Source organism: Trachemys scripta, chromosome 2 (assembly GCF_013100865.1).
Source record: "Trachemys scripta elegans isolate TJP31775 chromosome 2, CAS_Tse_1.0, whole genome shotgun sequence".
In the NCBI taxonomy this organism is placed as follows: Eukaryota; Metazoa; Chordata; order Testudines; family Emydidae; genus Trachemys; species Trachemys scripta.
In genome coordinates, this window is record NC_048299.1 from 96,266,094 (window position 1) to 96,285,543 (window position 19,450).

Sequence of the window (19,450 nt, forward strand, 5' to 3'; positions counted from 1 at the left end):
TGGCCCCTGGGGAGGAAAGAGGGTCAGCAGATCTCCGTGTACTGCCTGCACCTGCCCCAACAGCTCCCATTGGCCGGGAACCAGGAACCAGTCAATGGGAGCTGTGGGGACGGTGCTGGGCGCGGGGGCAGCGTGCGGAGGCACCTCATCCCCTCTTTTCCCCAGGGGCCACAGAGATGTGCCAGCAGCCAGCCGCTTCTGGGAGCGGTGTGGGGCCTCGGCAGGCAGGGAACCTGCCTGAGCCCCTGCGCCAACAGACTTTTAGCGGCCCAGAGATCGTGATCAACTGGCCGAGGCTCCAGGATTGATGGGTTGGTGACCACTGATGTAGACCATACAACTTTTGGGAACATTTCCAGTCATATTGTTGCTATGTTTGCTATGATGGTTGCTAAATTGGACACACAGGCCTGTACTCAAACCACCCATTTTTTCATTAAAGTAAATTTGGATCGGAATGCCCTTACCAAATCACTGTTCAAGCTATCAGGAGGGACATCACCATTATATTTATCCTCAGAGTCCTGTTTTTGCTTGCCGTAGGTTTGGCTATGCTAATTGGAGAACAGCATGCCCTACCTTGGAGAATCAGAGCATAACCCTGTCTTTTTTTTTTTTTTTAGTCCTAACCCAAGTACAAACAGTGAAGGAAGTTCAGCATCGTAGAAAAATATAATGTTTTTTGGGGGGAGAGGCCATAAGAAAGGGATATTTTTATATCCAGAAGTGGAAAAAGATGTTTGTGCTCTCTCCGTTTGTTGACAAAAGGAATCATAGCCAGATAGAGATTGGGATCTCTAAAAGAAAATTAGGTAGGGAAATAGACCATTGATGATGCACACATTTTAAATGTAGGACAGCACTTCTCCCAACTACATTGCATCTCTCCGACTCCAGCTATGGGGACTGTATGCCTGTTGTTGCAGTTGCTGGAGGAAATGCTAAATGGACATGGATTAGCCAAAACAGGATGGCTAGTGTGAACACAATCTACCATTAAAAGTTACAATTCCATTGTACTACTGTAAATTGAAGTGATACCATTCTCTATACAAAGCTGAAAAGGAAAAGCCAACTGTGAACTGTCTCTGTTCTCCAGAATACCATAAACTAATAAAATAATTTTGTGTTCCATGAACTCAAAGTACTTTATTATGGAAAATGAAACTTATTTACAGCTAATTGCAGCATAATAATGAGTGATGGGTAACAGTAAATAATGAGAATTTAAGTAAAAATGTGATTTCTCAGAGAAGAAAAGAGATTAACTGTATTAATCTGCATTGACTGTCTCTATAGAAGCCAAGTTTAAGCCTATCGTCTAAGTGGATTCTAGAGTTTAAGCCCAGAAGGCACCACTAGATCATCCAGTCTGACCTCCTGTAAATCACAGACCATTAAAGTTTACCCATTTATCCCTGTAATGAGCCCAATAACTTGTATGACTAAAGCATAACTGGAAGAGGATTCTATACCAGGCTTACTTGGAAAGATGACTATATAGCATTCAGCTGACAGTGTAACGTTACTAAAGAATGAGCATTGAATACAATATAGAGGTGTGTAATTGGAAGACAATGGTATTGTTATAGTGCAGATAGTACTATTCATCACATCTTAAATAGAGATCCTTGAATTGAGTTACAGATCAGTAAGAGTAATGACAGATCCCAGAACTTTTGGATAAACTAGGTTGAAGGGCAGCTTAAACTTTTCTAGAAAAAGACAATAGTTCTGATCTTATACCTTTATGAACTGATGGTGTCCAGGAAATCAATGACTAGTACAGGGAATGAAGCTGCCATCACTTTAGCACTAATTCAATTTTTTGTTTTTTTTTAATGATTTTTTTAGGATTTTTATAGGAAATCCTGTTTGGCACTGAGGTCGGGGTAACACATGGGAATAAACACATGGCATACATTTCCAAAAAGGGTAAAATTTAAGCGAAGCGGATTGTATTCTTGGGGTATAAGTAGATGACTAACATGCAAGTGGAGATGCAGAAGAAAATGGGAAAATAAACTGGAGGGAAACAGAAAGGGTGATCATAAAGACCTTGAGCCTTTCTGTTTGCTGAAGTGTCAAATACTTTCTTGATTAAACAGAACTAGTTTTAAGAATCTGCGTGACTTTAATATTAAAGACAGCCGTACATTTTAAAAAAAATGTGGATGGGGATTATTTGCTATCTTTCAGAGGTTCTGATTGTGATTAAAGTTTGATGTTACAAATCTGTCCATAGTGACTCTGGTGCACAATGTATGCTGGGTTATCTAATTCTATTGATATTTAATTTTGCTCACCGATTTCCTTTTATTGTGCTAGCCTTTCTAGAGGGAGGGTTAAAAATCAAAACACAAGCAAAATAGTTTTCTGAGGTGTGCCTGTTTTTTATTGATGAATCCTGGCCTAGTGGGCAAAGCATAGACCCGGAGTGGTAGTCTTACAAATTAAAAATAAAGACTATTAGATCATCTAATCCATTTCCCAGTCACAGGAAAGCAGTTTTGTGAAGGACACTTCCTAGTTTTGTCTCTAGTTTGATGTGTCCTGAGCAATGGGGCTTCCACTGATTCCTTGAGAAGACTTAAAAATTAGAATTTCTCCTGGGAATGTGGCATTCAGAACTAAATGCAGTTTTCTATGTGTGGTCAAACTAAAGCAATAGAGGAATTTATTACCACACTGCTCCATGACTTGATGACTGTTTGCAGACAAAATTGCTTTGGCCTTTTATTTAATCACATCACATTGCAAACAGATATGTACTTTGCTGTCCATTAGTGATTCTGGGTTTCTTTCTGCATAACTGCTTTCCATATTTCTCCCTCCCCTTGTGTGTGCGCATGCTCACTTGTTTGTTTTTCCTCAGCTTGTATTAGCGTCAAGGCCGGCTCCAGGCACCAGCGCAGCAAGCAGGTGCTTGGGGCGGCCAACGGAAAGGGGTGGCATGTCCAGCTCTTCGGCAATTTGGCGGCGGGTCCCTCAGTCCTTCTCGGAGGGAAAGACCTGCCGCCGAAGAATCAAGCGGCGGCGGTAGAAGTGCCGATCGTGGCTTCCCCTCCCCCCCACCACTTGGGGCAGCAAAAACGCTGGAGCCGGTCCTGATTAGCTTGCATTCTTCAAAAATTAATCTAATTTTATTTTCAGCCCATGTTTCTCGTCCCTTTCTTTGTCTGTTAAGACTAGTGCTTAAATTCTTTCCAGTTCAGGAACAAGTGAAATTCACCTCTGTGCAGCAGGCCAGCACAATGCCTGTGCATCCATTTAAAGTTTAACTGGCGCAGAGGCCTTGTGCATCATTTTCATCTTTATCAGCAAATTAGTGTGGTTTACTTCATCTTCCAGTTTATTAATAAAGATGTTAACTAAGATTGGTCCTAACATCAATCCCTGCAGTACTCTCCTAGATCCCTCTGTGCATTTAGATAAATTTGATTATTACCTTTTGTTCAGTCTTTTAGATGGTTTTAATTCAACGTGACCATATTCCTATCCAAACCAGTGTGAATTTTTCTGTTAAGACTTTGAGACTATTATAAATGCTTTACTAAAATAAACATGTATCCACTGTTTCCGCATTTATTCATTCATTTTGTAATTCTAGCAAACAGTGAAGGCAGTAAGATTAGACTTGAAAGATTTCTTTACATAAGCTTGTGGTCTCTTTTCCTGATATCACCCTCTAAATGTATTTCATGATATTTTTTCTCTTAATATTGTTTTCTTTGATTGTTTTGCTGGGAACAGAAACTAAATTAACAAGAAAACAATTGCCTGGATAACCTTTGACCTTTTGAGAATTGTTACTACATTAATTCAGTCAGAAATGCGTTGTTCTGTTTTCAGTTCAACTACAGACTGAGATGCTTTGGACAAATAACTTAATCTCTTTCCTTCACTTTTCCCGTGTGTAACATGGGAATACTACTTACTGACACCACAGGTAATCCTCGCAGGCCGGCTAAATCATTGTTTATAAACTCTTAGAGATGTTCAAATGGAACTCCTAGAATTTGCATAGAATATTTGTAATGCACACATAGATATTCCTTAACCTTTCTATCAGTCATGTTTATAACTACTGTACTAGTGTACACCAGTCTAATCAAGCACGAGGAGCGGGAGTACCTCCTTCCAAATCTAAAAAAGGCCAGACACCTGGAGGAGCTCAGTTTGTTGGCTTAGAACTGTACAAACGACTTAAAGAATTTCTGAAGAACTACTTGACAAATCTCCTTAAGGTAAGGCGGCATCCTGTCAACTCAGTGAATAATTACATTAAAATCATGTGACTTGGAGTCAGAATAGTACAGTAAAGCTAAAAATATCTGAAGCCATTGCAAGTAAAATTGTCGAATGATTAAATTTGTAGAAAAACATGACATTTAATATCTTAATTGTTTCATTAACCTTTGACTTTTTACCTTGTACACAAGTCAGTCACTGTGAAATAAACACAAAACTTCTCACACTGTTTGGTGATGCTCACAAGCTATCCTATGTAACTTTTTAATTTGCTGTGCAGGTAGCTGAATTTTGTTTAGCTAATAGCTAACCTCAATATTAACCCTACTGCAAAAAGAAAAAGGGCAGCTTGTTGGCTAGTCGGGAAAGATATTTCAGCTTCTCCTGTATCCTGTAACATTTTTCTTACATCTCAGACTTCAATGCTATAGTAAGAGCCAGGTGTGATGCCTTATCTCTGCCAAGGTAGCAACTTCAACTGCTGCTATGTGCAGGGGTGCCAAGGAGAGAGTGGCAATATTCACTCTTGACTCTTGAGCAGCAGCTATACTAAAGATATGTCTTCACTACCAGCCGGATTGGTGGGCAGTGATCGATCCAGCGAGGATCGATTTATCGCGTCTAGACTAGATGCGATAAATCGATCCCCGAGCGCTCTCCCATCTACTCCTGTACTCCAGCTCGGTGAGAGGCACAGGTAGAGTCGACGGGGGAGTGGCAGCAGTCAATTCACCGTAGTGAAGACACCACGGTAAGTAGATCTAAGTACGTCAACATAGTTGAAGTTGCGTAACTTAGATCGATTCTCCCCCCCCCCCTCCCAGTGTAGACCAGGCCTTAGAAATTTAGCACATGGCCTTTACCGCTGTTGCAGGTCCCCAGGTGGTAGTAATGGTGGAGGCTGTAGAATAGATGGGGCTCAAGCATTTTTACTAGATATCTAACCCATAACTCTTAACATTTTGCCAGGCCATTATCAAGGTAAGAATGGATTTAGTAATACTTTGTTTCCTACATGCAGCCATACCTGTTGCTATAATAGAGATCTTACTGGAAGCAGCCGCATATGTCATGGATTTTGGTTTACAGTAGATGATTACTTTTGTCTCTACATAGCATTATATTGTATATTAAAAAATAAGCAGTCTACAGTGTTGGTGGATTTTCCCTGTTTCAGGATGGTGAAGACTTGATGGATGAGAGTGTGCTGAAATTTTACACTCAACAATGGGAAGATTATAGGTTTTCAAGCAAAGTGCTGAATGGGATTTGTGCCTACCTCAATCGACATTGGGTTCGTCGTGAGTGTGATGAAGGTCGTAAAGGAATATACGAAATCTACTCAGTAAGCATTTTAAAGAGCATTCTCTTTTATTGGTTTTAACTTTTAATTAAAACATTCTGATGGAAATATGAATATATCCCTACTGTGTTCCTAGCCTACTGCACCAGGCATCTGCTTTCTCTTCACACAAATCACTCTTTAAAACTGACTATTTGTATGAGGCTCACCAGTATTTGACAGATTTGCAAGTTATATGATACCTTTTTCCTTCTCCATGTCTAGACAAGCTAAATCATTATTTTATATAACCTCCAAAATTCTTCCTTGCTCTTCCTGCCTCCAAAATGTTGTTCTGTGTTCTAGTGGGGACAGTCATGGATATTGTTGGTAATTTTGTTTTTTCTGGACATACCTCTTTCATACAATTTAATATGCTGCTGCAAAATTAAATCATTTAATGCTATTTTAATCCTGTTTTCCTCTTCTTTCCTTTCACTCAATTTTCATCTTCCACAAAAATTGAAGGTTTTTTTCACTTTGAAAACTATTTGTGACAGCCTCCTGATCAGCTCTCCTTTTGTTTCCCTGTCTAATGGGCTGTATTCCATCTAAACCTCTTTCCTGATTGTGTTCTCTTCTGACTTCTGGCTATGCATATTCTGGGGAGCAATCCAGACGATTGAAGGGTTGTCACTTCCTGCCCTGAATGCCTCAAAATGCTGTGCTGCTGTAGCTCCGTTGTCTGGATGCTTCCTGCCAACATACAAGCATGCATTGTGTGTCTCTGTGTTAAGCAGCTCTGACTCAGCAACTCTGATTCCAGCAGCCTTCTTGTTATACCACTACCATGTTCTGGTCTCCACCAGCCTCGGTTACACCTGGCAAGACGACCATAAAACCCTCCAGTCCCAAATTTCCCAAAATCGTGTGCTCTGCGATATCCAGCCCTCTCCTAGACCATTCTTTTGTTCCTTTAAAGATACAATACCCAGCAGCTTGCCCCATTAACTAGAGTTAACATTCACTTTAAATGAAACACAGCAGTGGGTTGATTTAGATTAAAAGTAAAACAAGTTTATTAACAAAAGGAGACAGGATTTTAAGTGAGGCAAATAAAAAAGAATAGAGTTAGAAATGACTACAAGAAAATAACAATGAAAAACACTTTCTATGGGCTAAGATTTAACAAAATCAAGCTACAGCCTTTGTTCATGGTAGTTTTCTTACCAATCTACCTTCCTGTAAGATGACTGACCACCCCCTTGGTCAGGATTTCCCCCAGAGTGCTTGATTCTTTTGTTGTCTTAAGTGAAACATAACTTGGTTTTCTTTGCCCCTCTTTTTTTTATAGTCTAGTGCATCTTTGAAATGGATTCTTCTAAAGGCTTGCCACTCCCCCCCCCCCCTTCCCCAAAGTCAGTTAATTCAAGCTGTGAAGAAGGGGACGTGGAATCTCGTGATAAAGGAAGGTTTCATGTTCATTTCTTCCCACATTGGTGTTTGCTAAAATGCAAATTAATCTGTTCCTGCAATTTCCTACCCCTGCTGTGATGCTGAGTGGATATATCCTCCCCTTGTTAGCTTGATGGTCCTGTTTACCTTCTGTGTAAATTGCATTCACATTTTCTCTTAATGTAGCTAATGTACCTTGGAAAAACCTTCAAGGTGTCAGAATGGCATTCCTTTGTCGAGGCTGGGGTAACTTCAGCCCTGCCTCACTCTTTGATAACATAAGCTCCAGTATGTTTGTAAGTTTGAATTTGTCCTCCGTACATATCACCATATGATTCGCTTTCTATTGATATCTTACATGACACCATCTAGATATAAGTTATGTTATTAGTGAGTTGTGGTACAATAAACTGATCAGGCCAGTTGAAACTCATTACCAGATACTAATGAGCCCTATGCCGTCTTTCATTGGGATGCTGTTATGACACAGGCTACAAATCCTCTTTCATTTCACAACCTCTCAATAAATATGTTCTAGGCCCCCTACCTTTCCTCTGTATTACTTCTGAAAACCAATCTAAACTGTCATGTCTAACAGTGATGATATTCTCCCTCTCATTTGAACTCTGTGGTACACATTTGTGAGTGTAGATTGTTATATTGTAAAGGAATCTTTTAATTTTAGTTTCTGCTTAGTATATATTTTATTGTACTATGAAAATAACTCTGCATTGGGCCGGACGATAAAAACAGTTTCGGAGGGTGTCTTTACTGAGTATTCTTCTAGCTGGTCCTTCTCTGACCATTCAAATTCAAAGTCCCTACATCAGCCTGTCACAGGAAAACCCATTTTTAAATTTTTTTATTAAGAGTGGAGTATTTGTCAAGGTAAGTACTGGACAATCCTATTTCTCTCTGGGGGATGAGGAAAGCGGGCGTTCAAAAATATTTGATCATTTAGAGTATGGGGATAGTTATAAAACATGTACGTTTTTCCTGAGATAGCTTAGCTAACTGAGACTTGCCCTCCATGACAAAAAGCTTTTTAAAAATAAGTTATAATTATTTAGCATAATACAATATTTCAGTTTTTCATAAAGGATTATCCTGTATCTATAACCCCTTCCTCTCTTCTTCTCCCTTCCCCAATCTTAGCTTGCCTTGGTGACCTGGAGGGACTGTTTGTTCAGGCCGTTAAATAAGCAGGTACATATTTTATGAATAATGCAGTATTTCGCAAGGTTGGTATGAAAATGTCACTAGTAACTATTCCAAGGTGAACTGCAAAAGGGAAGAAAAAAGCCTCTCCTTCTCCTTTAATGAATTTTTAGTAATATGGGACATCAACTGAATCATCTGTTACATATGAGGGATGGGGAGAGGCTGTATATTTGTGTAATATGGGACATCAACTGAATCATCTGTTACATATGAGGGATGGGGAGAGGCATGTTATAGATATATGGTTTAGCAAAGCATGGATTGGCAAGGTCCTACTGTATATTTCAAATGTAAACAAGCAGAATTTATTAAACCAAAGTTTAGAGGTTGCTTATATATTATGGAGAAGCAGTAAAGGCATAAACAGATGCTTTTATATTTCTTTGCAGTTCGTTAGCTAGAATATTGAATAAGTTACTGATGTGCACAACTTTCAGTGATTGTGGGAGTTCTGTTTGGTGTTAAGATTAGCACATTGCCTTATTTCTTTTTCAGGAGTTTGGATTGTCTTGAGTGTGGAAGTGCATGCCTGATTAATTACTGTATTTATTGACCAAGTAGTTTAATGTATGTTGACTCATTTTTAATCCGTATTTCAAAGGTAACAAATGCTGTGTTGAAACTGATAGAAAAGGAAAGAAATGGTGAAACCATCAACACCAGGCTGATCAGTGGAGTCGTACAATCCTATGGTAAATGAATTTTCCTTAAGATTTACTTGTAGCTACTTGGAAAATCTCCCACCAGAGCCCTGAAGCAACATTTTTACCATAGCTGATTAAGAAAGATTTTTGCCGTGGAAGAAACTTTTAGTAGTGTAATTTGCCATGTAAAATTTTTAACTTTTATTCTATCTGAGAATGAGGGGAAGTGACAGACAAATATATGCCTCTAAAACAAAATAACGCAACCTTTTCTGTTTTGAGAGGCAAAAATTCGTAGCTAGGAATAATCAGAACTCTAAGCTTGTTCTTCTTCAAATGATGGTCCCTATGTATTCCACTCTTGGGATATGCATGCGAAACATGTGTTTCAGTCTGGAATTTTTTTGCAAGCAGTATCTCTTCGCCTGCCCATGTGCTGTAGCTCTTGTTGTGGTCCGAACCGAGTGCATAAAAGGTGGTGCAGAGAAGGGCGACTAAGATGATCAGAGGAATGGAAAACCTGTCGTATGAAAAGAGATTAGAGGAGCTTGGGTTGTTTAGTCTGACAAAGCAAAGGCTGAGGGGGGATATGATTGCTATCTTCAAATATATCAGAGGGGTTAATATAAGGGAGGGAGAAGAATTATTCCAGCTTAGTACTAATGTGGACACGAGAACGAATGGATACAAACTGGCCGGGGGGAAGTTCAGGCTTGAAATTAGACGAAGGTTTCTGACCGTCAGAGGGGTGAAATATTGGAACGGCCTTCCGAGGGAAACGGTGGGGGCGACGGACCTGTCTGGTTTTAAGATTAAGTTGGATAAGTTTATGGAGGGAATGGTTTAATGGTAAAACATAGTAGCCAAGGAAAACCAAGCAACGGTACATGAATAGCATAATGGCCAACAAGGGTCAGGCTAGAGACTCTTGCCTATATGCTCGGGGTATTACTGATCGCCATATTTGGGGTCAGGAAGGAATTTTCCTCCAGGGTAGATTGGCTGAGCCTCTGGAGGTTTTTCGCCTTCCTCCGCAGCATGGGGCAGGGATCACTAGCAGGAGGGTCCCAGCCGATTGAAGTCACTAAAACACAGGATTGGGGACTTCAACGGAAGAGTCCAGGGAAGGGTATTGCGGCCTGCAGCATGCAGGGGGTCAGACCAGATGATCATAATGGTCCCTTCTGACCTTAAAGTCTATGAGTCTATGGTGCATGGTGACACCTCTCCAATTCCTTCTTACCACTGCATGGTCTGAGTCGGAATCTTCCTAATCCTCAGCTCCTTTTTTACTGTCATTACTGTATTGTATATACTTAGTTTGAGTAGTCTTCAAGGCATAGTCTACATAGCAGAGTTAGATAGTGGGTTTTTCCCCCATTTTCTTCCACACACAAGGATATTTTTCCTCCTGAGAAGTCTGGGATTATGCCCAGAGTCCCAGAGTTCAGAAATTGTGTTTCTTGCCCTTGCTCCTCTTCAGAGAAGTGATAATCAATGCTGCCTGTACTGCGTGGGTGAGGCTCATGTTTTTGCCAAGTGCAGCATCTGCTGCTCTTTTTGCCGCAGAACTTGTGAAGATCGGGAACGGAGACTCAGAAAACATCTCATGTAGAAGTCAGTGAAGCCCAAATCAGATCCAGACTGGGGACCATCCTCTGCCCCCATACATCAGTCTCACCAGGTGGGCAGTGCCCCTCTGAGCACGAGTTTGGGAACGGAGGCTAAGACTGTTAAGCCTAGGCAGAAGGCTTCACATGAGAACCAAGGGCACTCTCATAGACTTAAGGACAAGCCATCTTTGTCTAAAACCATCCCATCAAAGATGGGAGAGCTGCCAAGCACAGGCACTCCGGCTTTAGTCCCAAATAAATCTTCTCTACAGGAGAAGGCGGTACAGATCCAACGGTTCTAACATTGGCTCTGATTGTGAAGGCTCAGGATAAACAGCTCCTGGTGATGCCATCCATTTCTAGAGCTGATGCAGTATCGGTAGTGACATGGCCACAAAGGAGCTCCGGTTCAGACAGCTCTGTCAATGGAGAATCCTTGTATTGAAGGGTTATCAGAGACCTGGGTCTCCCTGGAGGACTTGTTTGCTTTTTCCTATCTGCATTCACCCCTCCTATTGAGGACCATCTCTAATCCGGGATGCTGTTACACCAGAGGAAGACATTATCAAAACAAGGCAAAGTTGTTCTTCCATCCCACCCGCCAGCCTTAGGGCGTAACCATTGGTAACATCAGTCCCATTGGAGATAAGGGATCCAGCTTTCCAAGCAAAGAGTTTTTCTTGATGGGCCTGTCAAGACCTGCGTCCCGTTATTGATGTCACTTCATTCCCCTCCACTGATATTCAGAGGTTGCCTTACTCAATTTGCCAAAAAAATTGTAGTTATCCCCTAATTACAGACAATGGTATTAGAGATTGTTCATAGTTGCTATTTGATAGTTTCTGGTACCTCCAACCCACAAACCTCCAGGACAGTGGGGGCTGCGGGAAGGGCGGTCAGCACGTCCCTCGGCCCGCACCGCTTCCCACAGCCACCATTGGCCTGGAGCTGTGGATGCGGCAGGCAAACAAACCGTCCCGGACCGCCAGGGACTTTCCCTGAACAAGCGGGGGACCAGCTTTGAGAAGCACTGTTCTAAAGGGTTGCAATCCATCCTTAACCAAAGCAGAAAAGCTGTTACTCAGGAAAATGGAAGAATTTCTTTTCTTGGGCTCACAAAGAATCTCGTCTCCAGAATCTGCTGGATCTCTTCTGTCTTAGAGTATCTGCTTATACTTAAGTCTTCAGGTCTTGTGCTCAATTCTCTGCGAGTGTATTTAGCAGTGGTCATCACTTTCCATCCTCCAGTGGACAACAGTACAATATTCACTCATCCTGTCACAACTAGATTTCTGAAGGGGATTCTTAAATCCTTTCAACCATTAGTGAAGTTTACACATCGGTGGGACCTCAATTTTGTTTTATTGTCACTCACTAACCCCCGCTTTGAGCCTCTAGACACACGCTCTGTGGCCCATCTCCATTCACAGCTCTGTGGCCCATCTCCATCTTCCATGGCTTCACTCCATGAAGGTGGCCTTCCTAATACCTATGACGTCAGCCAGAAGAGTCAGTGAGCGCGGAGCGCTCCTGGTGCACCAACCATTATAATTCTTTCTATAGAGAAAAGGTCTTGTTACGACCTCACCCTAGATTCTTTCCTAAAGTAGTTTCCAAGTTTCATGCGAATCAGGTAATCCACTTGCTTCAGGTGAAGAGAGATGGTATTCCGTAGATATCTCTGAAGGACTTTAGCTTTTTATTTGCAAAGAATGAAGGATGTTGGAAAGATACCTTAACTATTTGTTTCCATAGCAGAGAGATCAAGGGGTCAAACTATATCAAGGCAGAGACTTTCAAAATGAATCTCAGGTTGTATTACCCTTTCTTACCAACTAGCTTATATTCCCTCTCCAGAGGGGCGGTGAAGCTACTTCAGCTGCATTGCTGAGAGATATAGCCTTCCTAGAGATATGTAGGGCAGCTTTTTGGAGGTCTTCATATACCTTCACGAGACATTATGTTCTGGTCCAGTCAATAACTGTGGATACAGCTGTGAGGGCAGCAGTACTACAGTCAACTACACTTCTGTGTTCTTTTATCCACCCCATCTCACCACTGCTTGTTAATCTCCCACGTGTGGAATACACACAGGGACCATTTCTTGACAGAAGAAATGGAGGTTACTTACTGTAACTGGAAGTTCTTCAAGATGTGTGCTCTACTACCCACCCTCCGTCCTCTGTGCTGCAGAATGTTTGAACTAGAGTAAGAATTGGAAACTGGAGTGATGTCGGCCCACACAACCTTTTCTGCCTTCTGTTTGGAGCATGAGAAGAGCTACGGCTCGTGTGCGGGACAACAGGCACTGCTTGCAAAAAATTCTGCACTCAGGCATGTCGTACACATGGTATCGCATGTGTGGAATACTGATATGGGCCACACACCTCAAAGAACCGCCAGTTAAAAGTAATAATCTCCATTTCATTGTTACCAAGAAATTATTCAAGAAGACTGTGCTGTAGTTAGAACAAAAATGTTGTTTTGGAACAAAAATATGAGCTGCAACACAAACATGGATTTTTTTTTTCATTTGCATTAAATTCTGATATTGTGTCCTACAGGGGAGTGAATGAATGTTAATTTGTGTGTGTGCCTAATTTATTTATCCAAACAATCTGTAAGTTTTTAAAAGAAAATTCCTTTTTGACATGAATAATGTGAAAGTAGGCATTTGAGCTAGTTTCTGTGATACACACTATGGAAACCATAATGTCATACAGTTTCCATAATTATTAATTATTTATAGTAATATCTGCTTACAAAGCTAAATTTCAGTGTTCCCCATGCAACTGCCTTATATTTCAGATGCACAATAAAAATACCTTACATGGTTTTTAAAGCGGTGGCTCTCGACCTTTCCAGACTACTGTACTCCTTTCAGGAGTCTGATTTGTTTTGCATACCCCCAGGTTTCACTTCGCCTAAAAACTACTTGCTTGCAAAGTCAGACCTAAAAATACAAAAGTGTCACCTCACATTGTTACTAAAAAAATGCTTACTTTCTAATTTTTACTACATAATTATAAAATAAATCCATTGGAATATAAATATTGTACTTGCATTTCAGTGTATAGTATCTATAGCAGTATAAACAAGTCATTGTATGAAATTTTAGTTTGTACTGACTTTGCTAGTGCTTTTTATATAGCCTGTTGTAAAACTAGGCAAATATCTAGTGAATTGATGTACTCCCTGGAAGACCTCTGCATACCCCCAGAGATACGCATACCCCTGGTTGAGAACTACTGTTTTAAAGTATTAAACTTCATTTACATGTTAAGCATTAAAAATTTCTCTTTGTTAAACCCATATTAAATTACTGTAATGGCTGTCAAGAATATGCAAAAAATTCCACAAAGAGCTTATTCTTTTCAAACTCCTTCTTTTAGTATATACTCCATATAGTGGTTCCTTAACACTTTTAAAGAATAGAGCTTAACTAATTTTAAAGTACTGTTTTCCTTAACACACAATGCAAACAAATTGTACACCTGTCTCACTGGATTCACTATTATGAGAAAATTAATTGCACTTCTCGTCTGTTTTAGTTTTCTCTGTCAGTGCTTTAAATATTCTGGTTATAAGTGCTATAACCATAGATCTTTTATGAAGATCTAAATTGTGCTTTGGTAAGAAATACTAGAAATACTAATTCTGTTAAAAGTCCCTGGATCTTTTGCCTGCCTTGTTTCAGTTCTTCCTGGGTTTTCTGCCCTGTAACTTGGTTTTGAAGATAAAACTGGGTTGTCTAGGCTGGTTTTAGTACTAATCCTAGATGTTTGGGGATTTTTTCCCCCCCTCAATATTTCCAAAAATTTTTCAGAAATTTTTCCATGAAGCATCTGGTGCTTTGCATATCATTATATAATGCAAATTTCACAATCCTCCTTGTAGTGTATATCTATTAAATGTATTTCATAATTGTCAAACATTGCTCATCCTCACTCTTGCTAAATTGCAAAAAAAGAGTAGTCTCTTTCTGTGTTTCAGCAAGTTTAATAGTAGTACACTGGAGTGAGTTCTTCTGTATTATTATGACTTCATTATTTTTATAAAATAAATTGCAACTACTAATATATTCTGAACCATGTATGTGTATATAATGCGCATACATACATATTCTAATATAACTTACACATAATTTGTCAGAAATAATGGGCTAAGTACATCATCTTTTTCTAATTATCTGTTCAGTGACTAAACTCAAAAGCCCATACATTTCAGTGTCTACAAACTATAAGAATCTGATGTTCACTTTTTATCTTAAAAAATTATTTAGGCCCTGATTCCATGAGCTGCTTTCTGCTGCCCGTGCAGAGGCTATTGAATAAGTCAATGTCTCTGCCCAAGTGAAGCAGCTTGTTGGATCAGGGCATTAATCTTTTACTCTGACATTATGAACAACCTATAGAAAAAGTTAGCAATTCTCTTTTATGATTTATTATTGGGTAAACATTTGGAAGAACTATAATGTTCCCAGTTGCCTTCTTTACAGAAAAATATATAGTGGGATTTCTTTGTAGAATAACCAAGAACATAGAACATCATTGCTGTCTTAAGAATTTAAGAAAGGGTGTATTTAGCGTTAGTGGGAGTTGAGTGGCTCATTTCCCTACACATTGCTGGAAAATTTGTCATTGTGCTTAATATTAAAATTAGGAGATCATTCAAATATAGATTTGGTTTCTTACTTTTGTCTTCTCTCACTGTTGCCTTCTCAAATGCATATTTTCAAAATGGAAGGGGAAAAGGAAAACTTTACTTACTATGAAGTGGTGGGGTTTTTCCTTTTCCTTTGGCTTTAGTTAACATAGAAGCATCTATTTATTTCTCTCTTGTCCCCGGCCCCACCCTCCCACCCCAAAGTTTATTTCTTCTTACCCTTTTGCTTATGTGCATCTTTTGTAGTTTCTTGTCATCTTTTCATATATTTCTTCTTTCCTCCCCTTCCCCCCCAAATCTCACAGTTCACACATTTTTCTCCCACAGCCTTTGGTTTGTGTTTTTCCCCCAACTCTTTATGATCAGGTAATTCCCATTTTCTTTCAAACTCCTCAGAGGAGGGAAGTGTTCCTGGAGTACAATCAGCAGCTTGAAGCTGACCAAGGCATACAGTCCTGGCTAATTTTTATATTGCTGCCTTTGCCAGCTTCTCTAGGAAAACACATTTTTTCAAGGCTGCACTCTTTATGGGGTTCTCACAATTAATTGACTTAGAAAATGTGAAGTGGCATAAGAGAATATGATGATCCTGTTCTGTTTAAATTCCTGATAACTGCATGTCACAGTATTTTCATACATTGGGATAGGTTAAGGACATCCTTTTACTTACAGTTCTGATTTTCCTTATACAGTGGATTTGTCAGACTTTTGAACTCAGCTGAAGTTCAGGTTTGTGTGAAGTAACTATTAATTTTCAGGAACTGTTTTCTTCTCTTTTTGCATAAGCACCTACTACAATGGGATCCTGTTCCATGACTGGGGCTATGTCTACACTACCACCATAAGTCGACCTACGCTACGCATCTCCAGCTACATGAATAATGTGGCTGAAGTTGATGTACCTTAGGTTGAGTTACCGCGGGGTCTACACCACGGGGAGTCGACAGGAGAAACTTTCCTGTCAACTTACCTCACTTTTCCCGTCAGGGGTAGAGTACAGGGGTCAACTGGAGTGCAATCTGCTGTCAATTTGGCGGGTCTTCACTAGACCCGTAAATCGACCGCTGGTGGATCAATCTCAGTGCGTCGATCCCAACTGTAGTGTAGACATAGCCTAGGGCTCTTAAATGCTAGAATTCAAATGATTGATTAAATAAAGACCACTTTATTCGCTAGTTGAAATATATATCTGTCTCAAGGAAGATGAGCAAGAGGCTAAAGGAATACCTTTGTTCCAAAGGTCAAGTTGTGAAAATCAATTTATTTGAGTTTTTATTTAGATGAAAACTGTAAGCACACATTGTCAACCACAATTTCATCTATCCTTAATGAAGTTGTTTGAATTAAATTTTTTATACAGAATAGATTCCTGATTAATTGGGGCGTCTTTTGGTGCACATTATTGGTTTAGAATTAAGGATGCACTTCTGGGATTTATAATTAATTGCATAGAGAACTAAACACTCAGTGTACAGTAGATCATTTAACAGAGGATAAATTAATCATTGTGTACTTTGTTTTTTAGTGGAACTGGGACTGAATGAAGATGATGCATTTGCAAAGGGACCTACACTAACTGTCTATAAAGAGTCTTTTGAATCTCAGTTTCTTGCTGACACAGAGAGGTTTTATACAAGAGAAAGTACTGAATTCTTGCAACAGAACCCAGTCACAGAATACATGAAAAAGGTGAGCTATTATTAAGTAGCTGGAGTTCAGTGCTTATTTCCTGGATCCGGCTGTCCATTAGAGGTAAGCACTAATGTAGATATTTGAGTTCTTAAGATGCTAATTATTGTAGTAAAATAAAAACTATTCGCTCTCTTTCCAGTGCCATTTGGACAGAGATGTTCTTATTCCTATCTTTGTTGCTCTTAACTGGGTTGAAATTCCTCCCTCTTCAATGTATTTACAGTGATTTGAAACTCTCCTTAATGGGCAAAGCAAAAGAGGTGATGGAATAAATTCAGATGCATCAAAGGCCTGTCAAATTTTCCAGTGAAAAAGCTATTAACTATGTCTCGGGGTCTACAGGCTCATGGGTTCAGTTCCAGCACTGGAAGCTGGCCTCATAAACAGTACCGAAAGGCCTGCACTATTGGGCCTTACCTTCATTGGCCAGGCAAAATCCCCTTTTCATTGAGAAGCAGGTTTTAGGGAAAGTTCAGCAGAATTCTCTTTGAGAGCATTTGTTATTCCAGCATGGGAGGGAGAGGTCTTTTTTGCTTGGTTTGCAGTGTGAAGATATTTCAGATGCCGCTTCCCCAATGGCCCAAGTATATTGCTGCTGACAATATATTGTCTCCTCTTTTGACATTAAAACAAGTCAGTGACATTCTTTGTGATTTTTGCTTTAATTGATGCCTATCATCTGCACTCTTTATTCTGCCAAGCTTCAAAGAGTAATTGTGCAGCTATTAGCTGATATACGCATCGAAATGGCAGATAGTAATGTGCCCTGAATCTGGTGACCACTTTGTTGTGACTTGGTTCGCTCAAATCCTTTGTTCTGCCTGCAGCTGAAATCCATATGGACTCCCAAAATGATTGAGGCTCATGTGTGGAGGATGAAATGTGAGTGCAAACCGGAAGAGGGCTGAATATTGCATTCTAAAATCATTGCTTGGTTTAGGATTGAAGCGATCTCCACCAAAACTTGCCTTTCTTTTTAATAGACAAAGGTCCAGATCCTCAAAGGTTCTTAGGTCTTGATCTGCTCATTGTTGCTATCCCTAACTTCTTGTTGCTTAGGGGGATCATCGGTCTTGAGGTAGGTGCCTAGGGTCTCTATACAATGCAAATGGAGATTTACGCACCTAAGTAAGGGATCCTCAGAAGTCAGCAAGCTGAGCTGTGAGCCACCTAACTTAGCCAGAGTGAAGCTGAGGAGAAGGGCTTAGATGCCTAGCAGCTGACCAGGTGCACCTGACTAGTGGGCCACAGATAGGCACATCCCCTCTGCTCAGGATCCTTAGCTGCAAAGCCTCTCCTGGAGTTAGGCATCTAAGCCGGGTTAGCCACTTAGGTAGCCTGTGCCTAGCAGCCAAAACTGTCTCTTGGTCTTCCGTTCGATACTTGTATCATGCGTGCTCCACATTCTGTGTGCCTTTGGCTGTCTTGTGTAGGCACTAGGCTGCCCAGCTATCTGGTTCGTGGCCTGCCTCTGGACCTTCTGCTTCAAGGTCTGACAGGTATTAGGTCTTAGGTCTGCTCAGAGCCCACCTGTGGAACTAAGCCCCAATGGTGAAATAGGTGTTCCCCTGCCTAGTTTGAGAATGCCCTAGGCTCTTACTGGAAGATTTGATTAGATTATCCTATACCAGTGATGTTGCCTAAAAACACTGGTTTTGATTTAAAATCTCAATTCTTATTTTATCTAAACCGGTAACCAAGGTTGTGGCCTGCCCTAAAGGAATTGCCAGGGAAAGCCACAGCTAGATTGCTTTCCCTTGAAAGGACATGGATACAGCCCTCCGATCAAGAATAGACAATCTGCAGTAAATTTTTGAAAACAAAGATATTTTATTTAGATGTGAGTGGTTACAGTAGAAGAACAGAGATAGATATAAAGATTATAGTTAAAAGAATGAATGGCACTACAATACAATAACAATACAATCATTCACTTAATACTCTATAACATCACTATGACAGTTTCGGTCACAAAGACCCCCTTGGGACTGTCACCTGATGTGCCAAAACTACCTCTGAACCTGTTTTCTTTGATGGCTTGGGACTCCAGAACCCTGTCTTGTTGAGCCAAACACACTAGCCTGCTGCAACACAGACCCCGAGTCTGAACCATGCCCCCAAAGCTGCAGACTTAAATGAAAACAGCTCAGCAAGTACTCCTGTTTCCAGCACCCAGACACCCAGCTCTCAATGGGATCCAAACCCCAAATAAATCCGTTTTACTCTGTATAAAGCTTATACAGGGTAAACTCATAAATTGTCCGCCCTCTATAACACTGATAGAGAGATGCACAGCTGTTTGCTCCCCCAGGTATTAATCACTTACTCTGGGTTTGTTAATAAACAAAAGTGATTTTATTAAGTATAAAAAGTAGGATTTAAGTGGTTTCAAGTAATAACAGACAGAACAAAGTAAGTTACCAAGCAAAATAAATCAAAACACGCAAGTCTAAGCCTAATACATTTAAGAAACTCTATACAGATAAATTTCACCCTCAGAGATGTTCCAATAAGCTTCTTTCACAGATTAGACTTCTTAGTCTGGGCCCATCCTTTTCCCTGGTACAGTTCTTGTTAATTCCAGCTCAGGTGATAATTAAGGATTTTCTCATGACTGGCCACCCCCT

At 40.3% G+C, this 19,450-nt stretch overlaps 1 protein-coding gene across 2 annotated transcripts in view; it reads left to right on the top strand.

The window, feature by feature from the left end:
- The window catches only part of CUL1 (cullin 1), an 83,620-nt gene that overhangs the window by 36,772 nt on the left and 27,398 nt on the right, over positions 1 to 19,450 (top strand). For both annotated transcript variants that reach the window (XM_034761284.1, XM_034761285.1), the window contains exons 3-7: positions 4,073 to 4,247; positions 5,429 to 5,596; positions 8,144 to 8,194; positions 8,811 to 8,901; positions 16,657 to 16,820. In XM_034761284.1, coding sequence (XP_034617175.1) covers positions 4,073 to 4,247; positions 5,429 to 5,596; positions 8,144 to 8,194; positions 8,811 to 8,901; positions 16,657 to 16,820 — 649 coding nt within the window. The remainder of the gene's footprint in view (positions 1 to 4,072; positions 4,248 to 5,428; positions 5,597 to 8,143; positions 8,195 to 8,810; positions 8,902 to 16,656; positions 16,821 to 19,450) is intronic.